This window comes from Nansenia antarctica, assembly GCF_963989245.1.
Source record: "Nansenia antarctica genome assembly, chromosome: 8".
NCBI lineage: Eukaryota > Metazoa > Chordata > Actinopteri > Argentiniformes > Microstomatidae > Nansenia > Nansenia antarctica.
In genome coordinates this window covers 38768517-38795081 of record NC_137678.1, presented here as the reverse complement: position 1 = coordinate 38795081, position 26565 = coordinate 38768517, and the positions used below count along the sequence as shown (strand labels likewise).

General features: G+C 43.0%; 1 protein-coding gene and 1 long non-coding RNA gene across 2 annotated transcripts; one reads left to right on the top strand and one right to left on the bottom strand.

Annotated features, from left to right (window-relative positions):
- Positions 1-10738: 10738 nt before the first annotated feature.
- LOC308163396 lies at positions 10739-12092 on the top strand. Its single transcript, XR_013937614.1, has 3 exons — positions 10739-10871; positions 11196-11339; positions 11842-12092. It is a non-coding gene; the product is annotated as an uncharacterized lncRNA (long non-coding RNA).
- An 11182-nt stretch (positions 12093-23274) lies between these two features.
- LOC308164182 (ankyrin repeat domain-containing protein SOWAHC-like) lies at positions 23275-26162 on the bottom strand (the record flags this gene model as incomplete). Its single annotated transcript, XM_080538328.1, has 3 exons — positions 23275-23441; positions 24065-24479; positions 25935-26162. 3 exons carry the CDS (start codon positions 26160-26162, stop codon positions 23275-23277), a joined length of 810 nt encoding a protein of 269 aa, XP_080394454.1.
- Positions 26163-26565: the final 403 nt, after the last annotated feature.

Here is a 26565-nt window from a genome sequence, read left to right as displayed (position 1 = left end):
GTTCAGATGTTCATCACTAAGACGACTCCTATGTGATGTTTTGTTTAGTTTCATCAACGAAAACAGTAGTTCACACAGGTATGTGCTGCCAAACATAGACGGCGTGCGAGCAACTTGGTTGCACAGCTCAGGCATTGTGTCGTGGATGAAACGAGCAAACTCAGCAGCGCCACGGACTCATATTATGCCTTAAGTGTGTCATTACACTGGAGCTCAATCAGCTCCATTTGGAGATTTGCTGGTGCACTTTCCACGTCAACTGCAAATGGATTGCTGAGCAGTTGAAGCCTGCTTTTTTGGGCTTCAAAGTCGGAAAATCTCCGCCTGAATTCGGCAGCAAGTATGCCGAGTTTGTCAGCAAACTGTGTACTCGGGAACACTCGGGAATTGACGGCGATGTTTCGGCCTCCACTGTGACTGTGCTGCTGCTGCTCATGACGAGTACTGAAGTGAAGAGAAGACGCGGGGTCGCGCTCGCTTGCGGGCACTCGGTACGCGCCAATGCATCTTGGGACTTGTAGTATTATGGTGCTGCGGGCACATAATACTGCGGGCCGGTTTTAATAGTAATTAAATATCATCCCGCGGGCAAGAGAGAACTCATTCACGGACCTGATCCTACTTGGTCCCATTGTGACATTGAACCCAGTGTGCGTGAATTTACGAACGCGGCCAACATAAAAAAAATAAAAATACATTCTCCCATTCTCGCACTTATTGATTAGCTGTCGCGTGCCACTGTTTAAGCTGTCGCGTGCCACTGCTGGCACGCGTGCCATAGGTTGCCGACCCCTGGACTAGACTATCGAAGATACTTTAAACAGTTCATATTGTATTTATTGTTTATGTTGTTTGTATTCTTCTTATTGTAAATCATCATCATTCATTCATTCATTCACTGAGACAATTGTGTTTTGAAAAGCACAATACATGTGATTGATTGTTTCTGCCCAAGGATTCTGATAAGGAGCAGGGAGAAGAGGCGTCCATTGTTGAGGACATCGAGGAACAGGCCTCTATAGCCGAGGACATAGAGGACCAGCCCTCTGCCCAATACACTATGGACAGCTACCCTGAGCCAAGCCAGAGAGCTGAGGACAAGTCCTTCCTAAAAAAAACTGTGAGATATTATCCACTCTAGTTAATACAGTGCATGTTCTAAGAGAGGTATTAGATCAGATAAAAAAAATATATATATATATAATCTGAAGCTGCTTTAGTTGAAAACACTGGCTACATACTAATGCCCAGGACTCTGATAAGGAGCAGGAAGACGATTCTGAGGCGTCCATTGTTGAGGACATCAAGGAGCAGGCCTCTATAGCTGAGGACAGAGGATGAGGCCTCTGCCCACTACACCACTGACATGGACAGCTACTCAGAGCCCTGCCAGTCGTCCCTAAAAGAAATGGTGAGATTTTATCTATATTAGTAGGAGAGGTCCCATATTTGATTAGATTAGTATATAGAAAATATAAGCTGCTTCAATTGAAGACCCTACATTCAGGCTAATGTTAGACACCTCTGTTTCATGTGATGTGTCTGCCCCAGGATTCTGCTAAGGCGAGGAACACAGGGGAACAAGCGTCCATCGCCGAAGACTTCCAGGAGGAGGCTTCTGCTTACTACGTTTCCTCCCACCATGGTGCAGGTGATCGGGCTGCCCTCTCGGCCCAAATCCAGCAAGTCAAGGAGGCACCAGCTGTGGGAGGTGACAAGTCCTCTAACAGTGGACAGGCCTCTCTGAAACAGTTGGTCAGAGTCAATCATGCTGCCTCGAAGAGTGGAACGCCGGCCCTGGTGAGTTACTCTAACTATCTAACTTCAGAAGTGGTTTTAAATCATGTCATAACACGAGTTTGGTGTGCTATTATTATGTACTATGAACACTGCAATTACAGGATTATGTCCAGGACTCAGAGGTCGCTGGCCTGAGAAAGGCTCTGGAGGAGGAGCGGGCAGCCAGGGCTGCTCTCCAAGCATCGCTGGACCAGGAGCAGTCCAACTACCTGGAGCTCCAAATGACGGCCAGCCACCAGGCCTCAGAGCTGAGGGACGGTCGGAACACCACTGCCAAGCTTCAGGGTGAGCTTCATGCCACCCTCGCTCTGCAGATGAGAGCGCTGGAGGAGCGTGATCAGCTCGCCCTGGACAGGCAGGCCCAGGTCCAGGAGCTTCAGGAGGCGAACGCCCGGCCACAAGAGGGCCTCCGGGGGGAGAGGGCGGAGAACGAAGCCCTCAACTCTAGAATGCAGGCCCTGCAGGAGGACAACGCAGCCAAGGTTGGAGAGATCCAGGAGCTTGTGTCCTCCCTGGAGGCAGAGAGAGGTCAGGGTGCCGCGCTGCAGGACCAGCTAGAGAGGGCGTCCGCGTTACACAAGGCCCTGAGCTCTGAGATGGAGGCCCTGCGAGAGGAAAACGCTGCCAAAGATGCTCTCCTCTCCACTGCAAACCAGAGAGCTGACCAGAGGGCCTCATATCTGGAGGTAGAGAGGAGGAGAAGCAAACAGCTCCAGACCGACCTGACCGTTGAGATCCAGGAGCTTGTGTCCTCCCTGGAGGCAGAGAGAGGTCAGGGTGCCGCCCTGCAGGACCAGCTAGAGAGGGCGTCCACGTTACACAAGGCCCTGAGCTCTGAGATGGAGGCCTTGCGAGAGGAAAACGCTGCCAAAGATGCTCTCCTCTCCACTGCAAACCAGAGAGCTGACCAGAGGGCCTCCGATCTGGAGGTAGAGAGGAGGAGAAGCAAACAGCTCCAGACCGACCTGACCGTTGCCCTCCAACAGTGGCAGAGTGTGCTGTTGGACCGTGACCATCTGGCCAAAGAAAGCCACCCCAGACTTCTAGAGCTCCTCAAGCTGAGCTCAGAAAACAATGCCCTGAAGGAGCAGAGTGCGGAGATGGCTGCTCTTCTCTCCTCGCTTCAGAATGACTTCCACGCTGCCCTCTCTGGGAAGAACATGGCTCTACAGGAACGCGACAAACTGACTGTGGAGCTAAGAGTGGTCAGAGAGGTCTGAGATGGCAGAGGCTGAGAAAGTTACCTGCACACCTACACACCCCCCGACACACTACTCTAGGTACACACACCTACACACCCCCCGACACACTGCTGCAGGTACACACACCTACACACATTTATATTTATATATATGAAAATGTATATTTAAAATACTTTAAATTACAAATATCAAACTGGTGTCTGAGGACCAGACCTAGAGAGTGAGAACAGCCTCGTCAGCTCCATCAAAACCTCCAAGAGGAACAGGAACTCCAGAGCGACATGGACATTATCCTCTTGGCCACCAGAGGGCACTAGAGGAGCTAGTGTGGCCGACTATATTACCGTGGCTGCCACTCCGTTCATACATTCATGAATTCAATACATACTTCAATTGAATTCAATCTGCTTGAATAGTGCTTTATTTGATCTCATATTTTGCCCTTATTTAAGCGGGTCAGTTGACTGAGAAGACAGCAACAACTGTTTTGTGATGATGAATAGATGATTCACTGACTTGGACAATTGTTGTAAGTTGTTTGGATATAGGCGTCTGCTAAAAATGCCAAAAATGTAAACAGAAAATAAGAGACACACGAAACTCATCCACAGAGCACTGTTTAATCAAAGGCTTTTCTTTACAAAAGATGGCAGTACTCTGCAACAATGTATATTGGATTTCTGGACTTCATAAAATATCTTACACTGAATTGTAATCAAAACATTGGCAAAATGAATTCTAACATCCATCATATGTATTTGTGTGACTGAATCCACTCACATGGACAGTCTTAGAAACATAATGGTAGCCTATTTATAACGGTATCATGTCACAGACATTTCTGGGATTCATCAGGAAAGTTTTTTTTTTTACCTGAACTTTCTCATAGTGACCCATATTGGTCTGTGTGACAGCGGTGACTCATGAGTCAGAATAACAACCAGTTACATCCAGTATCAACCCGACCAGTGGACAATGCTGGACAGAGTTGTAAAACAACTGGGCAATGACCTTCACGATTCTTTTGAGACAAGAGCATATCCAAAGTTAAATAAAAGCCATCCATCCATCGTTATTCATCCTAGATCAGTACACAACAAAATAAAACATATTGATAGCAGAGCAGTATAAAAAAATGCAATGTCCATGTTCCATAGTTCTGGTCCGTCAGGGCAGAGCCCGGGCGGTGTCTAGGCCCATACAGCTCTCTGGAAGAACAGGAACCGGGCGAGGTGGATCCTACGGCCCCGCATTCATCATCTACTTCCTGTAAAGAGACAACAAGAAGTAAATCAACAACATGAAAGACACAGGAACACAGTTGGTACATTTACAGTTTAACCAGTGTGCGTGTGCATGTGTGCATGTGTGCGTGCATGTGTGCGTGCATGTGTGCAGGGCACGCGCGCAAGAGAGGGGGGGCTGGGTGAACCTCTATCCAGTGTGGGCTATAGCAAAACATTGCTGAATTTCATACATATTTTATTACATCAGAAGACTATTATTGTGTGTAATTTCAATTCTTATCTTTCAGATACTTAGTTACATTGGAGACATCTGCCTGAAGCATTGTGACTGTGAGCTGTGACTTTCACTGCCTGTAAGAGAATATTCTTCAATACCTATTCTACCTGTGACTTTCAATAGGCCTACCTGTAACAGAGAAAATATGTAACGGATGCAGTTGAGTCCGCTATTGTTTTAATTTGAGTTCTCTTATCTTTCAGATCCTTTGCCCTTTGATGCAAAATGGCCTGTGCTGTAGGAGAAGAAGAAAGGTCTGTCTCAAACATCACCAACAGGACCGTTCTAGATTTGAGAAGAAAGCATGGAGGGATTACAGCAGAATTTTTAAAAGACCTTAGGATGGAGACTCTAGAGTCACAGGCGTCAGACATGGCAGCTGCTACTGACGCAGCACTAAGAAAATGTGTCGAGAGGGCACATCAAGTCTTCAGTGGCCTGAAGAAAACAAAGAAGAAAGAGGGGGAGCTATCTGAATTTCTTGAGAAGGCATTCATTATCCCAAAGAAAAGAGAAATGGGTGGGACTGTAGACAAGACACTGTACATTCACCTCAAGGAGGACATGAGCCAAGTCAAGACAACTCTTTTAAATGTAGGCAAGGAAAATATTCAATTAGAGTAAGAGAACATTACATTACATGTCCAGTTGGATAATGTGGAGAACAAATTGAAGAAGGAAATGGAACACAATTCAGAAATCTGTGAATCATTTAAATCAAAACTGTTCATCCAAGAGGAAAAGGAAAAGCAACAAGTCAAACATAATACAAGCAAGGTGCGCAATCTAAATAAAAAGCTTAAGAAGAGAGACAGCCAAATAAAAGAGCTTCGAGAGAAAGTTGTCCATGAAGCTCAACAACATGTTGCCATGGAAGAAACAGCAGAAAGAGTCGAGGAGAGAGTTAAGAAAGCAGAAAAGAGAGCATGCAGCATGAAATCTAGTTTGGACAGTTGCAGAAAAAGACTGAAGAGAATGTCAGTCAAAGAAGTCAGAGAGGAGCAGAAAAGGGAAGACACAGAAAGGTTGCTAATAGAGGTGGAAAACAAACTGAAACAGCTAGACAAAGAAAAGCAGGAATTGGCTGAACTCAGCGCATTCATGGATGAGGATGTCATCACCACTTTTGAAGATGGCAAGTATAGAAATGAAATTAGAGAAGTCATCATAGAGTTATTAACAATGAATGTTTCCATGACAAAGGTTGATGGTGTCATCAGAACAGTCCTAAAAAAGTTGACTGGAAAGGATGTGCAGCAGTTGCCCAGTAAGTGGTTGAAGTCCCACCTGCTTGTGGAAGCCCGGAGTCTTGCTGACATGCAGTTAGCCGAAGCCATGCTCAGCAGCCAAGTCAGTGCAAGTGCTGGACACTGTCTTCATGGAGATGGAACCTCAAAGTTTCACAAGCACTATCAGGATTTTGAGGTCACACTTTCCAGTGGAGAATCAATGACACTAGGATTGCTAGAGCAGGCTGGAGGAGACACAAAGGCTACTTTGGATTCCTTCATGTTTAGGATCAAGGAGCTGGCGGGAGCAATAAAGAAAGGGACAAGAACTGAGAACATCGCAAAACTGATTGCCTCAATCAAGACAACAATGTCTGATCAGGGACCAATCAACCCAGGGTTCAACAGAGGATTGAGGATGTTGAGGGAAGATCTTCTCCCTGTTGCCATTGAGAAGTGGGACAGTTTAAGTGAAGAAAACAAAGCACAACTTGGGTCAATGTCAAATTTCTACTGCAAAATGCACCTTGTTGCAAACCTGGAGGAGGAAGCCAAGAAAGCCTTGAAGAGCTTTGAGGACGTCGTTGTGCAGGAGGGGAAGAACACCCACAGCTTCACCACCAATGAAGCAGGAGCAGTGCGTTTAGTCCGAACAGCATGCAAAGCATTCACCGTAAGAGGCTCTGATGAAGCGGGCATTCCACACCTTCTGGAGGCTCATCTAGCTCCTCTAAATAAAAACAAATCACATGGTGACTTTCATTGGCAACCGAGTAAACATCCTCTGCTACAATGCTGCTGCAGTGTACTTTCATAGAAACCACATCATCGACTTGATCCAGTCACTGCCGAACCCAAACCAGCTCCTGCGCTCCATTGTGGTAGATGTGCAAGGGAAGGCCCACTTGGCAGGTGTGAGAGCACTTGGCATCATAGATAAGATGGTTACAGGACCATTCTGGCGGCTCATCTCTCAAAAAGGCAAGAACATCCTCAGCCTAAACCACCATCTGTTGGATATGAAGATCCAGTTTGAGAGATGGAGCCGAGATGCAAGTCCACTCCTGGAAGCAGAAGCCCTATTCAACGAGGAAGTTGTTGAGGTCCACAAAGATGATCTGTACGAGGAACTCTTCAGTGAAAGTGGCGATGAAGAGTTTCAGGTGATTTTTTATATTGTGCATCTGTCAAATTTAAATATATTGAATGACAACTGTACATAGACCCTACTGTGTGTATGAGTACAAACATACTACACGCGTGTGAGCATGCATGCACAGTACAGTCACACTCATGAAACACTGTCACACTTGTACCCACACACAGTGAAAGATTATCCCATGAAACGCGTACATGGACTGATTGGTAAAAAATAATTGCGAGAATTAAAAAAGAAATAAAAAAATATTTTGTAGGTTTTGACACTATCTGTTGTGTAACTGCAAATGTCAGGATGTAGCATGGTCATTCTGATATATTTGTATTTATTCCCCTCAGACCATGACACAGGAGGCCCTGGAGCTGATGATGTCTGGGATGCTTATTCTGTTGGAAAGGCAGGCTGCAGATCAGCTTCCAGGAGGAAAGTACTGGGATCCCTCAGAGGAGGTGAGGGCGCATGCTGGAAATGTGCCAACAACAAATATTGTGTCAGAACGTGACTTCCTCGACATGCTGGTGCGACAGAAGCCTTCTGCTAGGACAATGTCGCATGAAGCCATGATCATGTGGCTCCACAATGGCACGGTGGAGTGGCTGGATAGCCTGCCTCCTGAGGAGAAGGAGGAGAAGATGAGTCAAGCCAGGAGAGCTTCTGGGGATGTCCTGCAAAGGTATAAGGAGAGGAAGGAGAAAATCAGACAGCACAGACAGGAGGTTCTTCTGAAAAAGCAGCAACAGAAGAGAGAGAAAGAAAACAAAGAACTAAACAACAAGGTCATGCTGACAAATAAAATAACAAAATTGGGTGGTGTATGGTGTTCAGCAGCAGAAATAGATCACCAACTTTCAGCTCTGGCTACTGAAAGAGAAAAGATTCTAGCCTTGGTGACCCAGCTGCAGTTCCACAGGTCTGTCCTTAAGGCAAAAGGAGCAAAAGAACTGTTCCAGCAGTCGGTCACAAGAGATGGGAAATCTCACACTTTCAGCTTCAAGGAGCTTCGCCTGAATGTGCTTGAAGTTCTAAAAGAGAACCAGGTTGTTGAGGAGACAGAAGAGAATCAACAGGAGCCTGCAATAACATACCGCAGCGAGGAGGAAGTAAGGAAGAGGCTAGAAGAGGAGAAACAGAAATTGGCAAAGAAACTTGCTGCAGCCAGAGAGAAGAGACAGAGGATCCAGCAAAAGAACACCCTGACTGAGTTTCTGGAGAATCCAGAGAGGTTAGTGGGGAAAAGAGTCAGCCACAATTGCTGTGAAGAAGGTGACCAAACTCCAGTGTGGTACCTGGGTACAGTACTACAAATGACTCAGTCCAAGCCTAGTGCCCTGAACACAGTGTACACAATTAAATATGACGTCGGTGACACTTGGGAGTTCCCCCTCTTAAAAGACTTTCAAATTGGAGACCTCAAATTAGTGGACAATTAGTATGCTGTTACCATAATTAGTAATCCTCCTGCTTCCTTTGTTTAATTATTCTTTTTATGATCTAACCTAAAAAAAAATCTGGTTGCGTTCTGAGTGAGTGAGTGAGTGAGTGTGTGTGAGAGAGAGAGAGAGAGAGAGAGAGAGTAAGAGTGATTTGGTGCTAATTGTTAAATAAAACATTATTTATTAACTTGATATTTCTTCATTGGGTCTGCAATCTTTGCAAGCGCACTTTTCAATGCTCATTTGCATACCCAAATATGCTCATTTGCATATTTATTATTACGTTATTTTATAAGTCAGTAACAATATTATCAAAATGTGCCCTTCAAAATGAAACAATAATGTTAGTAGAGGATTCAAATGTTGAGCTTACTTGTCACTAGTTACATATAACGAGTGCCTAGTTAGCATATTGTGTACTAATTAGCATATGTTTAATTAGCATATTCAAAAATGACTCGCATGGAATATAATATAAATTATTTTGCATTATTATTCAAAATTGGATGTTGATTGGATATTCCTATCTTGAGATATTTAAGTGTATACATCTCAATAGTAGTAAATGTATGCCATTTTACTGCCATTCTGGTGCCTTCTGAATAGGAGATTTACATTGCATGTCCAGCGACATTTTGACCGTCACAGCTGAACTTCAATCTGCAATATCTTGGGATTGGTAAGACATAAATACATTAATTAAATTGCATTGTTTCTGGAAGACTTTAATACATCACATGGTACAGACAGATAAACTCAGAAAACAAGTCTTATTTTATGCCCCTAACACCCTACAAATGGTTTTCGAAATAATTTCAAATGAAACTTGGATTTTGAGTTTGCCTGGCACAATTGAACCAATTAAAGTCCCTAAAAAGTACAAACCCCGCCCACCTGGCACTGACGGCAGGCTCAAGAAAACGAACCCAAAAAAGAAAATGGTTAAAAAAAAAGTATTTCACGGACTATTGGACCCAGGTCTGGCAGGGGAGATGACACATCTGCACTGCCCCAGTAGAGCCCAATGCAGTGTGGAGCAGCGTGGAAATGAACCCTTTTACCAATGTGTTTCCAACATGTTATAAAGACCTCTTTGCCAAACAAACCAATTATCTGTCTACCAATAATGCCAATGTTTTGTAATGTTGTGTTTGCATTCGGCTCAATCGTACAGTTCATTTTTACATGCCGCATATTATTATTGTTGTTGTTATATTATTATTGTGTTTATTGTTTATTACGCGGATGGGGGGGTGTTGTAGAGGGAATACGTTATAGTTTTTTCCGTATTATTCTCTCTATCCCTTCTGTAAACCAAATAAATGTCCTTTCTGTTCTAAAGAGAAGCAACTATATATTGGCAATCATGCTATTATTATTGTTATTATAATCATCATTATCATCATCATTTATTATTATTGTTATTATTCTCATCATATTCATGTCATTCTCAGGAGTGTGTGGAGAGACTGAACCTGAGGAACATGGTGTCCATCTCCATGGATGGACTCAATGTTAACTGGAAGTTTCTGGAGCTTCTACAGCAAGAGCATGCTGAGCAGTATGGTGGTGCCCAGCTGGTTGTTGTGGGTAGCTGTGGGCTCCATACCCTACACAACGCATTCAAGTGTGGATTCTCCATGTGGCAACTGGAGAAGGTAAGATGATTATAACTATGAGAAGTAATCTTTCATTTGTCCCACAAGGCAAATTGGAATATTACAGCAAGTGGACACTTGACAGGATTTAAAGAGAGCATGAATTTACAGATGTTTCATACTATTAACTCCTAAGTTCTTTTTCTAAGGGTTTATGCAATCAAAAGTGTCTGCACACATTATGTGTACAGTTCAGTCATTCTGTCAGTTTAGTTCTGGTATGTGTCTGTGTGGTCTACTGGGGAGCGCTGCTGGTTGAGCAGTCTGATAGGGCAGTGAGGAAGGACCTGCAGTATTGCTCCCTTACACACTTTGTGTCATTCCCCATGAGAGATGATGGCTAATTCAGCATTCTCCTCTCTCCCACCAAGGTGTTGAGAGCAATGCACTTTGTTTTCCACAATACACCAGCGAGGAGGGATGACTTCATTGCCCTCACCAAATCCTCAGTCTTCCCATTACCATTCTGTGGCCATCGGTGGATTGAGAACCTGCCAGTTGTGGAGAGGGCTATAGAGGTAATTAAAATCTTGATTTATATAGCACCTTTCTAAACAAAGTTACAAGGTGCTGCACAATGTATGATAAAATAGACATGCATGATAAAATAATACATACACATGGTGGAATTAAAGGTATGGCCATCACTGGTGAAGTATGTGGATGCAGTGAAGACAAAAAAGTTGCCAAGCCCTGGGACAGCGTCATTTGACACCATCGAAGCAGCCCAGCGAGATCCGCTCATCTTGCCCAAGCTACAGTTCTTCATGGCCATCTCAAGGACCTTCACTCCCTTTCTCACAAAGTACCAGACTGACACACCAGTCATGCCATTCCTTGGCAAAGATTTGGCTGACTTGTCCAAGGTAATCAAATTAATAATGAACAATCAACAACAAAAGCAAAACAAGTTGAGTGTGTGTGGGCATGCTGAATGTGTGTGAGCAGGGAGAAATGGCAGATGCTACTGGGTGGCTTGATTAATTAAACTCGTCCTTAGTCAATACATAAAATTACTGAAAGATTATGTTTTGGCTAAGTAAAGGTTACTTATCATACTGTTATTGATATATTGCATATGTGATATGATATTATTTTAAATAACTATATAGAAATGCATTTCATGGTTAATGTGGTTATCAAAGGTACTTGCTTTACAATCATCATGCATTTTCTTGTTACCCTTTCAGAGTGTGCTGAGGCGTTTCGTCAAGAGGGAGCATCTCAATGACATCACTCCACTGCAGCTGGTCAGGCTGGATGTCGCTGATCAGAAGAGCTGGGTCAACCCGAAGGAAGCCGACATAGGCCTGGGTGCTGAGGCAGCCCTCAAGGTAATTTAGATGTATTACTTAACTTTATATCAAATGATGGTCCATATACAGGCAGGAGAGAATACTGTGTTAGGCCATTCAGTTGTATTTAAAACACATTACCCATCTGTCAGGACCTCCAGAGAAAGGGCACCGTAGGGGAGCTCACTGCCCTAGAGTTTAGGAAGGACTGCATGACGGGTATGTCAAATATCCTAAAGAAAGTCCAGGACAGGAGCCCCCTGAAGTACCCCATCGTGAGACAGATGGCATGTCTGGACCCCACAGTCATGTACGCCGACCCAGACTGGTGCCAGGGAAGAATGAAAGTCTAGTGCAGAAGTTACTGCAAGACAAGCAGTTGTCTGGAGGTGTCTCTGCTGGTATGAATAGTTAATAGAAAAGCTGGAAATGTTGTCCCTGATTATTAGCCAATGGACAATTGGACATAAGCCTGTCTGCTAATCAGGATTAATCATGTAAATAATATTTCACATATTTCCTTTCATCTGTTTTGTTATAGGTGATGTGATTATCCAACAGTTTGGGAACTTCCTGTCTGTTGAGGCTAAAAACGAGCACTTCCTGTCCTTCCGGCCCATGGAAACCAGGCTTGACGTGTTCCTGCATGGCTACCTCAGCCAACCCTACCCTGAGCTCTGGGGTTTCTGTCAGAAGCTTCTTCTCCTATCCCATGGGCAGGCGACAGTCGAGAGAGGCTTCTCCATTAACAAGGAGGTGGAGACCGTTAACATTCAGGAGGACACTGTCATTGCCCAGAGACTGGTCTGTGACTATGTTGCAGTTTGTCCCTCTCACCAAGGAGCTGCTAACTTCGGTGGGATCAGCAAGGTCAAAGTACAGAGAACACCTAGACCTGGAGAAGAGGAAGAGGCAAAGCGCTGCACAAGGGCAGAAAAGAAAAGCAGCAGAAGAGCACATCATCGAGCTGAAAAGGAAGAAGCAAACTCTTCTAGAGGTATCTGATTCTCTGGAGAAGGATGCAGACAAGTTTGCTGAGCAAGCTGAGGGGAAGTCCGGCACCTTGATGGCTCAGCTCATCACAAAGTCTAACGTCCTCAGGAAGAGATACAAAGAAAAAATGTGTGATTTGAAAAAAATAGAGGCAGAACTGGAGAGTAAGGCCACAGAATTGAGGCTCATGCCGTGAGTGTGTTAAGTAGATGGGGTTTTTTTGTTAGATGTTTCCGACCAACTAATTGCACTTTTAATTTAATTAAGTTATTGAACCAGAGCTTTTATGTTCAATAAACAAAACAAGTAAACTTGAATGAGTCTCATTGATTGACATGCTATGCTTGTATTGTAGTACAGTGGAATCCCCTAACCATCGCATATATATATTTTTTCGGTCTTAAATTCCATTTAAAGTGGCATTAAAAAGGTCTTAAAAAGTCTTAAATTGAATTTGCTGAAACCTGCAGAAACCCTGATATAATTGATTTTTAATGAATAGATATTTATGTATGCGTATTACGTAACCTTTATCAAAGTGGACATACACTTTCACCACTGTCGCAAATATATCCTCAAATGATTTGTTCGTTTTCTTTTATTTTCAGTGAATAGTTTGTGTCTTTATCGTCATTTTTCTTAAATGTAACTGCTTTGGGTGCGACAATGCGCTGTTTAGTGAACAAACTTGTTAAAGCTCGCATATTTGGTGGACTTATTAAACTTTGTAGAGCGCCTTTTATTTTTAACGTTTTGACAGTATCCAAACAATTCTAAAGCTGATAATTTAACACTCTAAATTGTAAATGCAAAACTAAGTGTTAGGTAAACTGGGTAACCAAGCACAAAATATGACCGCAACAAGATGAATGAAAATCAATAACTTTACAAAGTTATGTATTTTCAAAGGGTATAGCTATATAGAGAGAAATGTGTCATTTGCCATAACGCAAGTAAGCCTACGTGTTAGCTAGCAAGCTGGGCTAGCTAGCTACAGTGTGGTGTTAGCTAGCTACGGCGTGGGTTAGCTAGCAAGCAGAGGACTAGCTAGCTACAGTGTGGTCCTATGTTAGCTAGCAAGCAAATGTTTGCAATGTAGCAGATGAGTTTTATGAGGACACTGCCGTCTAGAAAATGCAGCCACATTATTAACTAGCAACCAATTGATAGCAAGCTTCACATTAGCTAGATTAATTTGTGCAGTAGAGTGATGCAATTAAACAGAACAAAATTCTGCCTGATCACTTATGGAGTCAAAACTAGATTGAATGGTGTGCGTGCCTTGCAGACAGCTCCATGTGGGGGGAAAAAACTTGCAGGGGTACGTTTATTGTGGGCGAGTGGTCAGCTAGGAGGTAGACAGCCGAGGGGCTTTGAACATTCATCATTATTTTTGTCCAGTCTTGCAGCTGCAGTAATGAAATGGAGCACAGACGCAACTGAGGAGAAAGGCAGTGTAAAGGTCTCTAGGCACAGAGGAACGGTGTACTCAATGAGTTTGTATTGTCCTGACAGATTCAGCCCCGCCACTGACGGGCTGAAGAGGTTCCTAAATAATAACAGTTGTTCTCTCTCTCTCTCTCTCTCTTCCTCTCTCAGTGGCCGCGTGTCTCTTGCCTCATCCTACTACCGGGGGAACAAACACACACAGGTTAAATAGACCAGTAGGATAACGAGTCTGATCACTGACACCTGTCCGCAATCAGCTCGTCACACCCCCTCCACCAACAGTCGCTATCTGATTGGCCGGTGATCTGCGCTGTTCTTTCGACAAGATGACTGTTTCATACAGTTTCTACCACTCAGCAAATACGATAATACACTACGAGAGCACTTAGAATACATAATAGTTTACAAGTAATACGTTAATGTATATTATTTATCCCCCCTCACATGTATTGTGGTTAACCTACATGTTTTGCTCACTGCACTTCTTATCCACCACTTATGTAAAAACCGAACAATTTCAGAATGTTTGCTTTTATAATATAGACTACCCACTTCAGACACCTACACCACTGCTAGAAAGCATTATGTTTGTAGTTGGAACAGGGAGCATTTTGAGGGAGGGGGTCAGAATATGGCAGCCTGCCTTTCATGCTGGCATATTCTGACCCCCCCCCCCCCCCCCCCCTAACTATTGTTTGCAAAGTCTGAGACACTTCATATTTTTTGTGGTGACATCTTTAGGTCACTGGGTGGTACCCCTGAAAGCACATACTTGTAGTTATAACAGGTTTTTGTAGCAAAAATAAGAAGGCAGTTACAATGGCTTGTTGTTGCTGAGATTAATGCATAACTTGTGAGTAAAGCGAATGTGCTTGGTTATATTTTACATTAAATTCCTACAGTGGGGTGCAAAAATGTGGCCACCCCTAGTCAAAATGCCTTTTACAATTAATATCTAAGTGAAAAGAAGCAAACCTAAGCTTTAAATGGTACAAAGTTAAACATGACACATTTCATCACATTTTGAAGCAAGATTAATTTAGATATTTCTTTTTACAATTTCAAAATAATAAAACAAGGAAAAAGGCTGTGTGCAAAAGTTTGGGAACCCTGTCAGCTAACTCCTCCTCGGGCAACTATAACAGCTTGCAAATGCTTCCTGTAGCCAGCTAAGAGTCTTTCTGTTCTTCTCTACAAATGCTTCACCCTTTTCTCCAAACATACCTTCTTTGGTTGTGGCCAAAAAGTTCAATTTTGGTTTTGTCAGTTCAAAGCACATTGTTCCAATAGGCTTCAGGTTTCTCAAGGTTTTCTTTTGCATACTTCAGACGCTTCATTTTGTGTTGAGGTCGTAGGAAAGGCTTCTTTCTGTCAACTCTGCCATGTAGGTCTTTGTTGTTTAAGGTACGCTGTACTGTTGTCCTGTGAACAACTAGACCGGTGTCTGCTACTGTTTTTTGCAGCTCTTTTGCAGTGATGTGTGGGCTCTTCTGAGCATTTCTCACCAGATCTCGGGCCATTCTATTTGACATTTTTCTTGGTCTTCCAAATCTTGCCGTGACTTCAATTGTTCCATTTATTTTCCATTTTCTCATGATGTTTCTGACAGTGGAAATGGGTAGTTTGAAACGTTGCGAGAGTTTTTTGTAGCCTTCTCCTTGATGGTGGAAGTGAACTGTCTTCATTCTGATATCCTTGGACAACTGTTTAGAGGAACCCATGGTTTTTAACTCCAGACACAACAGCAGTCAGGCTTTAGAAGGCATGGAGTTACTTCAGAATATATAGTTCAACCCTGGAATTATTTTCACCTGACTCATTGAAGCCCTAACGACTGAATCACCTTGGTCTGGGCCTTAGTAATCATCTTCTCAAAAGGTAACAAAGAATAATCCAAAAGGGTTCCCAAACCTTTGCACAGGGCCCTTTTCCTTTTTAAAAAATGAGAAATTAGAAAAACAAAACATTGAAATAAAAAGAAACCTTTCTTTAAAATGTGCGGAAAGGTGTCATGTTTAACTTTCAGGTTTGCTTTCAATCACTTGGAGATTAATTGTAACAGACATTAAAACCAGAGGTGCCCAAGTTTCTGCACCCCACTGTATGTGTGTTTTTGGGGGGATGTGTGTGGCTTCCATTCTCTCTGATGTATCTGCACAGCAGTCAGCCATGTATCTGGGTCTTTTTGTGCAGATGATCTTGTGTGTTGTGCTTGTCTTTATTGATAGCTTTCTCCCTATCAGGAAGGGAGTGGAGACCCCTCAGTCCTGCCTGGACCAGCCCATTCAGGCGCGGTTGAGCTTGCTCTCTGACTTCCTTCAAGGTGGGGCACACTTCTAAATACATTGCCTTAACTTAATCAGTTAAGCTTCATTTACAAGTGCAATTGACTACTTATCTAACTACTTTTCAAGGATAAGAGAAGCAGTTTAGGTTAATCTGTCTGGTTAGATTGTCCACTCAAAATACAAATGCCTTGCACCTTGTTATGCCCAAATTACACTGGCTGCGTTAGCTGTGTGTGCGTGGCAGAATTTTGCAGAACTTTCTGTCTTCCCTACTGCCCATGTTTTTTGTTACGCCTCTAATGCGTAGCTGCTACAGCCAGGCCTATCTTTGTACATTCAGATTGACCAAATATCTTCTTTTGCACATGTGGTACACAGAGAAAACCACCATCAGAAGACCTGAGAGCTCTATTGGGCTGATATGCTAGCAAAAGGTCTTTCAGATATTCTGGTGCTGTGCCAGTGAGAGCTTTATAAACAAGCAGAAGGATCTTGAAATCTATCCTGAACTTAACAGGAAGCCAGTGTAGAGTCTCTAAAATAGGAGTTATATGAGCTTGTCTGCTTGTTTTGGTTAAAACTCTCGCTGTGACTCATTGCAGCTGGCCAATCGCTTTCTTCGGAAGACCAGAAAGGAGACTGTTACAATAGTCCAAACTATTTCACTATGAATAGTTCTGGGTTCAGTCTCTACTGTCATCCATCCTTAATGAGCGATTCGAAAAGTGCAATGGTTATAAGCAAAACGCAGTCATGCACACACAGACAGGGAAACACAGAGAGAAGCAAAGAGAAAGTGTGTTTGTGTGTGTGTGTGAGCAAGAGAGAGAACGGTAGAAAGAGTAGTGGACAAATTATTCAGAGCATGTCCATTTCCACAGGAATGTTATTGGTTTTAATATTTTGCGATCGTGCCAACGACATGTCATTTCATGCGACTTCGATCTCAACATAAGCAAGATGTAAATGTATACTGTCACAATGTTGCCGTGGCAAGAGTATAACCGAACTACCGAACACAGAGAGAGAGGGAGAAATCACTGGAAAAATACTGCCCTTCATGGGGCATGATGTTCTTTTAACTTATTAACATAATATGATTATAGTCTACCTGGGGTTTCTGCTTTGAAACAGATAGCGGAAGTATTGATTTAAAAAAAAGTTAGACATATTTAGATGTAGACATTGAAACTGTAGTCTATGTTGCTGGTTAAGATAATTTTCACGTCGGCCTCACACGTGAAAAATAGGCGAGACTCCGACTCTCTAGCAAGTGAGTCGGAGGAGCCAGCATGAGGTGCACGTGAGAGCGCCTCTGACCCGGGCTATGTGGCTCTAGCCCATTAGCATGGGCGCCTAAATGAAACTCACACGACGCTGAGGTAAGGCGAGGTTGACGCTTCCAGTGTAATTTGGGCCGTAGTCTTTTACTTAATTTCCCCAGATGGCCAGCTCCCTCTCTCCGTCAGTCTTCCTCATAACTCTCCACATGTCTCTCCTTCTATCTATCTATTTTTCAGGAGACTGCAGGTACAGTTCAGACCACGGAGCTATGGTCTCCTGGGAAAATCTCAGTAATGGTGTAAACCTAGAGATGGAGCTATCAAAGGTATCTGCTTTATCACTGCATAAATGACAGTTATTGATTTTCCAGGCACAATCTGGCACAATCTGGCACAATCTGCACAATCTTTTCTCAGGTGGTTCTACTGCTGCTCCAGCATGCTGTGTATAATGATCATTATACCCTTCACACACTGGGGCATAACATTGAGGTAGGGGACAGGGCCTCATTATTGTAGACCGAAGTAACCACAGCATTTAAAGCAGTTTTTAAATGACAGTTCCATACTGTAGCATGTCATTTATAAGTTATATTTGTAAATACATAAGTGGCTCATTCCTTATCCCTTAGCTTGAGCTTGTCACCATGCTCGGCCTTAGCATGCTCGGCCTTAGCAGTTTTTAAATGACAGTTCCATACTGTAGCATGTCATTTATAAGTTATATTTGTCAATACATAATAATACAATACATAATAATACATATAATTTGTCAATACATAATTCCTCATCCCTTACCTTAGCTTGTCACCATAGAACGGCCTCTATGTGAGCAGTTAAGTGATCTGGAGAAGTATCTGAAGAAAAGGAAAAGTAAGTCACAACATTTTTCTGCGTTTCATATTCATATTTCAACAACACTGCAGTGGTCTGCACAGAGTTCTGAAATAACAGCAAGTATCTCTCTCTCTCTCTCTCTCAAATGTTTCAGCCTTTGCTAGTAGATGGGGGTCTAGTGCCTCCTCTTTCACGGATGATGAGTCGCCTGTCTTCAACCGCAAACAGAGGGTCCAGTTCATGCAGCTCCACACTGTGGCCTCCTCCTCAGTCAGGTATAATTTAGCATTTACTGTGATCATGTCATTTTGGGGGTGTTGAAATGGGTACAACGGCAACTCAGACTCTAGGTACATTGCCTGTTCCGAGGCATGGCTATTGCCAAATTACATTTGAATGTAGTGTTGATGAATTAAATCACCCATGTACTGTACACTGCAGACATTTTTGCAAATACTTTTTTTCAACACATAACATGGGTTATGTGTTATGTCTTGCTCTTCAGCTCTCCCTTGCAGGATCTGATGAACACTCCTCAGTTCAGACTGGAGAGTTCAGCTGGAGAGAGAATTGGCTAACAGCAGCACCACTATCACAGAGAGAGGTATGCATTTCTCTGCTATTTAAGCAATCCATCAGGTTGATTTTATTTGTGCTATTGTATGAAAATTGCTTTTATATCTCCAGGTGCTACTACTTATACTGAGCTTCCTGCATTCTAATTGTCGCCCCCCCCCCCCCCCCTTAATAGAAGCCCAAATCTACCAGTTGCAGTATCGTTTAGAGAAGTTTCAAATCCAATTGTAATTAATGGAATAGTTTCAGGTTATGGAGTGATTCTGAACTGTTAATGTGTTTGTCCTAACATCATAGAGAAGGGTTCTTTGGACAGACAAAATATAATGAAAATCTACAATAAATTAATGACTATTGATATTTGATATTTTATTAAGGATCCCCATTAGCTAGTGCCGTAGCAACTAGCTAGTCTTCCTGGGGTCCACACATAAAACACATAAGTAACAATCATCAACAACAATCAGTCTGTACTACAAAAATTATACATAATTCAGCATTGTGCAATGAATATAACTACCAAACTAAGTGATAGATGAAAAAGAAAATACAAAAGTGTAAGGTATAAAAAGAACCGACATAACAGGGCCAACAAAAACATGATCAAAACAAAATACATAAATATACAAATACATCTAACCTCCTTTTAGAAAATAAGATTTAAGTTTGGTTTTAAAACACAATTTACTGTGGGTGGTGCGAAGGTTCCTAGGCAGGTTGTTCCAGAAAGCTATTGACCTATAAATAAATGACCGTTTTAATGCATTTGTTCTAGGCCGAGGAAGTACCAGCTGACCATTTCTGGCACCTCTTGTGTTGTGGTCCTGTATACTTTTTCTGTGGACTAGCTGTTTACACAAAAAAGATGGATTTTTACTCAACTCAACAGTCTTCAACAGCACGAGTGAGTTCAAAGATAGCCTGTTCTCCACTGTAAGCCAGGAGAGATCAACATGCATGCTGTTCACATTAGTTCGGACTGAGCAACCCAGAACCAACCGCGCCGCCCTATTCTGGGCCACCTGGAGCCTCCTAATCTCACCTCTGGCAGCCGAAGACCAGACTGGAGAGCAATAATCAAGATGACACAATACTAAACTCTGCACAATCTGACGTAAAAGAGGACGATCTACAAGGGATGCACATTTCCTGGAAATGCCGATAGCTCTACCCATCTTTGACACAGTGTTATTGATGTGCTTCTTCCAAGCTAGAGAACCATCTAGCGTCACCCCCAGGAGCTTAGCACTATCCGCTTGTTCAACGGTTGAGTTACATAAACCCAAGATGAGCTTTGGGTTGCAAGCCAGCCTGAGCCTTGACCCAAACACCATGCTTTTTGTCTTAGAGATATTTAGGACAAGTCTGTTCGATACTATCCAGTCATTTACTATGTTAAGTTCACTACTCAGGACCTCATTTAGCTGCTTGCATGACTGTGCAGCATAATGTAAGGTGGAATCGTCTGCGTATTGAACCAATTTGGCCTGCTGAGTGGCCCATGGCAGGTCATTGGTGAAGACAGAGTAGAGCAGAGGCCCCAGGGAACTTCCCTGTGGAACCCCACACTCCAGACTCCTGCTCTTGGACATACTGCCATTCCAATACACCTGCTGTGACCTGGAGGACAGATAGCTCCGCATCCACATCAGAGCCAGAGGGTTGAAACCATAACATTCAAGTTTCTCAAGCAGAAGAGAATGGTCTAACACATCGAATGCAGCACTGAAGTCCAAAAATACAGCTCCAACCAACATGGTGTTATCAATGGCTCCGAGCCAGGCATCCGTCATCTGTATCAGAGCAGTGGACGTAGAATAGCCATCTCTATATGCATGTTGTGACTCAGTTGCCAGTCCGTTGACCTGAAAATAATCCTTAATCTGCACAAAAACACACCTCTCCATGATTTTGCATAATACAGGCAAGATGCTTATAGGTCTGGAGTTTCCTTCATTGAAGACTGATTTGGTATCTTTTGGTATGGGTGTAACCTTGGCCTCTTTCCATATCTTTGGACATCGTCCCTCATGTAAACATCTATTTATGATATGACAGACAGGAATAGCTATAATGCTAGCCGTCATCTGTAACAATTTGCTATCCATGTTGTCAGTGCCAGCTAACTTACTTCCGGGAAGAGCATGGAGGAGACTTTCAATCTTACCAACTTCAACCTGTTCAAATTCAAATTTACAGCATTTGTCTTTCATAATGATGCTCTTAATGATGTCCGTAGATATTGTGTTATTTGAGACTTGCGTACTCTCCCTGAGCTTGGTTATCTTATCCACATAAAAGTCATTAAAATGGTTAGCAATATCACATGGTTTGGTTAGTACAATATCATTTGATTCAACTACAGGTGTAAGGACATTGGACTTTTTCCTACCCATGATTTCATTTAAAACATTCCATAGGTATTTACCTTCATGTCTTGCATCATATAACTTTTGTTTGAAGTACTCCCTCTTTTTCACCTTGTTCAACTTTGTAACATTATTTCGTAAAGCGCAGTACTTTTTCCTATTGTCCATAGAACTGGAACTCACTAAAAGTTTTTTAGCCAAGTCTCTCTCCTTCATCATCCTTCTTAGGCTACTATCTATCCATGGGGCAGACTTGTTTTTTACTGTGAACTTTTTTAAAGGTGCATGTTTATCTGCTACACACATGTATCTCAGCATAAATAAATTGAGTGCGGCCTCAGGGTCATCTTCACTACAAACCTCGTTCCAGTTTATACCTGACATTTCATTCATAAAACCTTCTAAACTAAAATTCTTATATGAGCGTGAAACAATAATTGTAGCTTTAGGTTTGGGAACCTTTGTTGTCCTCGCGACCGCTATGATGTTGTGGTCACTGAAACCTACAGGGACCGAAACTGCCTTTGAACATTTGCCTGGCACATTCGTGTAAATATGATCAATGCATGTAGATGCGATTCTGCCATCCTTGCCTATACATATCCTAGTGGGAAGATTGACAATTTGGGATAGATTACATGCATTCAGTATAGATAGAACCCTATTCTTATTTGGACTTGACTGTCCCAACCAATCAACATTCATATCTCCAAGTAAGAAGATTTCTCGATTTTCATCTGATATCCTGTCGAACATATCACATAGATCATTTACATATGCAGCATCTGCACTGGGAGGTCTGTAGAAACAGCATACTAGGATTGGCTTCAGATGGGGCAGGTGGACCTGCACACATATAGCTTCCATGTTATCCTTCATCAGATCATTTCTAATTTTGACAGGTAATTGATTCTGAACGTATAACGCCACGCCCCCTCCAAACACATTTCTGTCTTTTCTGAAAATGGAAAACCCTTCAATAGTTACAGTGGAATCAGAGAAGGAGTCATCAAGGTGAGTTTCAGATACAGCAAGGATGTTGATCTTATTAGCTTTGGCTGTACATTCTAGTTCATAACACTTATTTCGCAGACTGCATATAATTTGATATGGGCTACCACCAATCCCTTATGCAGGCCTAACTCAACATTGGAAGCATCGGTAGGCCTACCAGTCATAAAATAAAATTACTAATCATGAGATAAGTTCATGTACCTTAACATTAAAATAACCAGGGTGTAATGCTGGAGTCTCTGTAAAGTTGGTGGTCGATGTACAGTCTGTCAACTGCCAGGGTGACGCGCCTGCCTTGGCTTCGATGATGTTTCATGATAGGGATAAGTACTTTACGCCTGTCATTTATCTCGGGAGGGAATTGATCGTTCATGCCAAAGGTGGTGTTTTTCAGCTCTCTGCCCCTCCCCTTGACAAGCTCCTTATGCTTATAATGCTCGAAACGAGCCACAATTGCACGGGGTCTGTCCTTTGAGGGTCTTCCCATTCTATGCACCCGAGAGAATGTGATACCCCGAACAGTTTCCGTAGGCAGGCTAAGCTGGTCTGACATAAACTCCCTGATGACTGATTCACAGTCCTTGTCCTCCTTCTCTGGTAACCCAGTAAACACAATGTTGTCTCTCATAGAGCGACACTGTACATCAAGAAGAGATTCTTTCAACTTTCTGTTTTCTGTTTCAATTATGTCAACTCTGGTTACCACGAGTTCCATCTTACCCTTCATCTCTGCATTATCCTTGACCAACTCGACAATCTGTTCCTGACTAAACTCCAAGCTTTCTTTAAGGCTCTTTATCTCCTCCATCATCAAGTCTAACATGCCCAGTTTGTCAAGTTTCTTGTTGATGGTCTCTAATGTTCTCCAATGAAAGTCCCCCTCACTAGTTGCCGATGCATCATCTATTGATTTCTCTTCACCACTCTCAGCATCAGAGCGTTGTCTTTTACTTGCAGAAGGCTTAACAAAGTCTATGATCTTCTGTGACTTAGCACCTAGAAGCTGCTTTTGTTTGCTAGGCTTATCGGCCTTCAGCTGTGGTCTATCTATGTTGTCGTAGTATAAATCAATAAAGTTCTCAAGCTTACTTAACTGTTGAGCCTGATCCAGTGTGCCTGGGGTTACCCTGATAGTGCCAGGTGAGCTGCTGAGGCTTTGGGTTGTTTAGGTGGTAGGAGGCTGGCTGCTGGAGCCAGGGGTAGTCCTGTTGGTTGCTAGCTGGCCGGCTGCTGGAGACTGGAGATGGCCCGTGGAGCCTGTAGGGCTAGCAGCTGGTAGTTCCAGGAGCCTGGTCCTGGGGTTGGCAGGTTGTTCAGAAGCCTGGGCCTGGCCTGTCGGAGGCAGCCGGCTGAAGATCAATTAGTGTCTGGCTGCCACGCCCTGGTCAGACCGAGGAGTGTCAGGGAAAAGTCCAATCCACCAAATATCAAAAGATCCAAAAACCATCCATGATGTTAAGTTGTATGAACCTGTAGCTTGTTGAAAGACGTTTCACGTCCCATTGAATTAAAATCCATAAAACTTATATAAAACATAGATTAAGACTCAAAAACGGTTTAAAATTCCAGGAGCTCAAACTGGAGCTGGTGTATTCAAGTACTGCAGAGGAGGGATCTTGGTCTACAGTTTTTTTTATTCTATTCTAGTTATTTATTTTCAAGTTCTTTGAATTGTTCTTTGTTGTTCTGATTTCGCTCACCTTATGTTAATCAGTGAAGAACTTCTCGATATGGGTTATCTGAATATGCATTTTAATAAGCAAAAATGCCTAAACATGTTGAAACCTGTGGGAGAAAGCCTTCCTACAGAGTAATAATGGTTGGAGCTGAGTCATTTTAGGACATTGTTACACAATGTCCACATTCAGTGGAGCTGTCATGCCAAAACCTGCTGCTGCCAAAAGCTGCAGGGCCATCAGCGGCCTAACGCGTCACGACCAGCTGGCACGCGTCACGACCAGCTGGCGACTGTGACGTCAGTCTAGTGTTTTTGAATCCTCCGTTGAGGCTCAGATGAGGCTCGCAAGCAAGGAGGCGATGCAGACTCTCCCACTGGCCGTCCGACGCGCACATCATCCACTCGTGCTCCAACGGGTCGAGTGTGACTAATTCACCGTATTCCTCTGAAGTGGTGGATACCAGAGAGGCCGAGTCACTGTCGCTTCTAGGCGGGTCCCGACACCTCGCAGACAGGTAGACAGAGTTCCTGAGCACCATGCTGCGTCGAACTTGGGGTGAACTGTTCATCATGAGCTCGAGAAAGTTCTTCCGGCTCCCTCTGGGAGTGTTGCCGTCACTTCCAGACAGGGAGTTGTACTGTCCTCCTTCCTCTTGCCCGTCCTCTGACGGGTGACTGGACTCCAAGCTGCGCTGGGACCCTCTGGAGGTTCTGCGTCTGGTCACTAATGGAGCACTGTAAAAGTTGGCTTCTTTGCTCCCTTGGGATAAACCTGAGGAGACATGTTCACTCTCACTTCCTGCTGTTCCTGCACCGTCTTTAGAAAGTGTCGGGCTCAGAAAGCCATCCTCCTGTCCCAAAGGCGGTCTATTAGCTTGCATGAATGGAAGTCCATACATAACTTACTGTGTGGAAGTGTGGGGAAACACATACAAAACAATCACAAATCCAATTTATTTACTACAGAAAAGAGCTATACGAATTATAAACAGAGCTGCCTATCAAGAACCAACTAACAAATTATTTATAAACACCTATGATCTCAAATTTTAAAAATTGGTGGACTTCAAAATGGCACAAGTAATGTATAAAGTAAAAAATAAGATGCTTCCAGACTGTATCCAGAGACTATTTCAAGTTAGACAGAGTAATTACGAACTCAGAGGAATATGTATTGTTTATGAAAACAAAGATTAGAACAAATGCAAAACAAAGATGTATAACAGTTAAAGGAATAAACTTATGGAATACTTTTGAAAAGGAAATGAAAATGTGTAGTACACTAAAAGGATTTAAACAATTATTTAAAAATAAGATGATTAACAAGTATAAAACAGAGGTTTAAATATAGTTTTTGTTTGGTATTTTTGAACTTTTCTTGACATGCGTAAGTGAAATTTTGTTTGTAAAAGTTTCAATGTTTTGATTATGTATGCATGGGGGGAAAAAAACAACAACAACATGCATGTACAAGGGTAGGCGCAATAAGCCATGGCTTCAGCCTACACCTTTTTGGTCCTGGTGTTATGCATTGTGACTGTGTAAATGTTTTATATCTGTATTGTGAATTGTATAGGGGACCAAAATAAACATTCTCAACTCAACTCAACTGAAGTCCAGGTAGTGTAAACATAGATCCACCCCCGACAACAGGCAGGGGGGACTCCTGGATCACTGCTATCTCTGGTACGTCAGGTGTACCGTACTCCTCTGATTGCCTTCTTCTATTGCATTCTCGGCTGCTTCTTTCTTCTCCTGTCCTTTACTACCTAATACATTACCCATGTCGTCGGAGTCGGAGAAACTAATATTATTCTGAACCAACTCAAGTTGGCTGACAGTGACAGACTCTGTGGACTCACCTCTTCCCCCAGTTTTGCCTTCCGAAGATATTTCAGAAATGTGAAGCTGTTGTTTCTTCACTCCTCTGGCAGTGTCAGTTCCGTAACCTGAGCCAGGTGCTATTTCTTGTTGTACCTCATCGTTTACTGCATATTCGCAACAGCGGAGCTCTCCGTCAGATCCTGGAGGTGTCATATCTGATGCGCCGGTTAATAAAACTGTCTCAACGCCACTGACAGTGCTGTTCGTTTGTCCCAAGGTTAACGCCGTAGCTTTACCTAATGATCTGTGTCCATCCACTTCACTGAACCCCTGTACTTCTTCTTTAAACATACCGTTTTCACTCCATTCTCTGTTTTCACAAATGCCACGTTGTCCACCGCTCGTTTAAATCTCTCTCTCACAATTGCCTTCTTGTCAGGATCGTTTGGGAAAATGGGTTTAAAATAGTCCATTAGTTCCACGTTTTTCACCCTACCACCTCGTTCTGTTAGGAACTGCAGGACCGCTTCTTGGGTGCACTCGGTCGCCATTGCATTGGATGATGTGGATAACATCAAATGGTTATATACACTTATGTTTCCGGAACATAGTGTTAATTCGGATAATTATATGAACGGAGTTGAATAAACACACCCAGTTTCCTATATTAACCTGTCCCATAAATGCGTAGACCAGCACCGCATCACTGACTCAGCGATGGGAGTATTCGATACAGAATGTGAAAGGTAGAGCAGTTACCCCACACAGAGTGACTAGGCTTGTTGCATTAACGTCGCGCTGCGGAACTTCCGGGTGCGTCTACTTGCATAAGAACTTCCGGTGTAGCCGGACGTTGACATCCTAGTCATTAGTTAGCCGTCACATTACATTAGTTATTATACATTACATTACTTATTATACAATACATTACTTATTAGCGGTCATGAGTGGAAA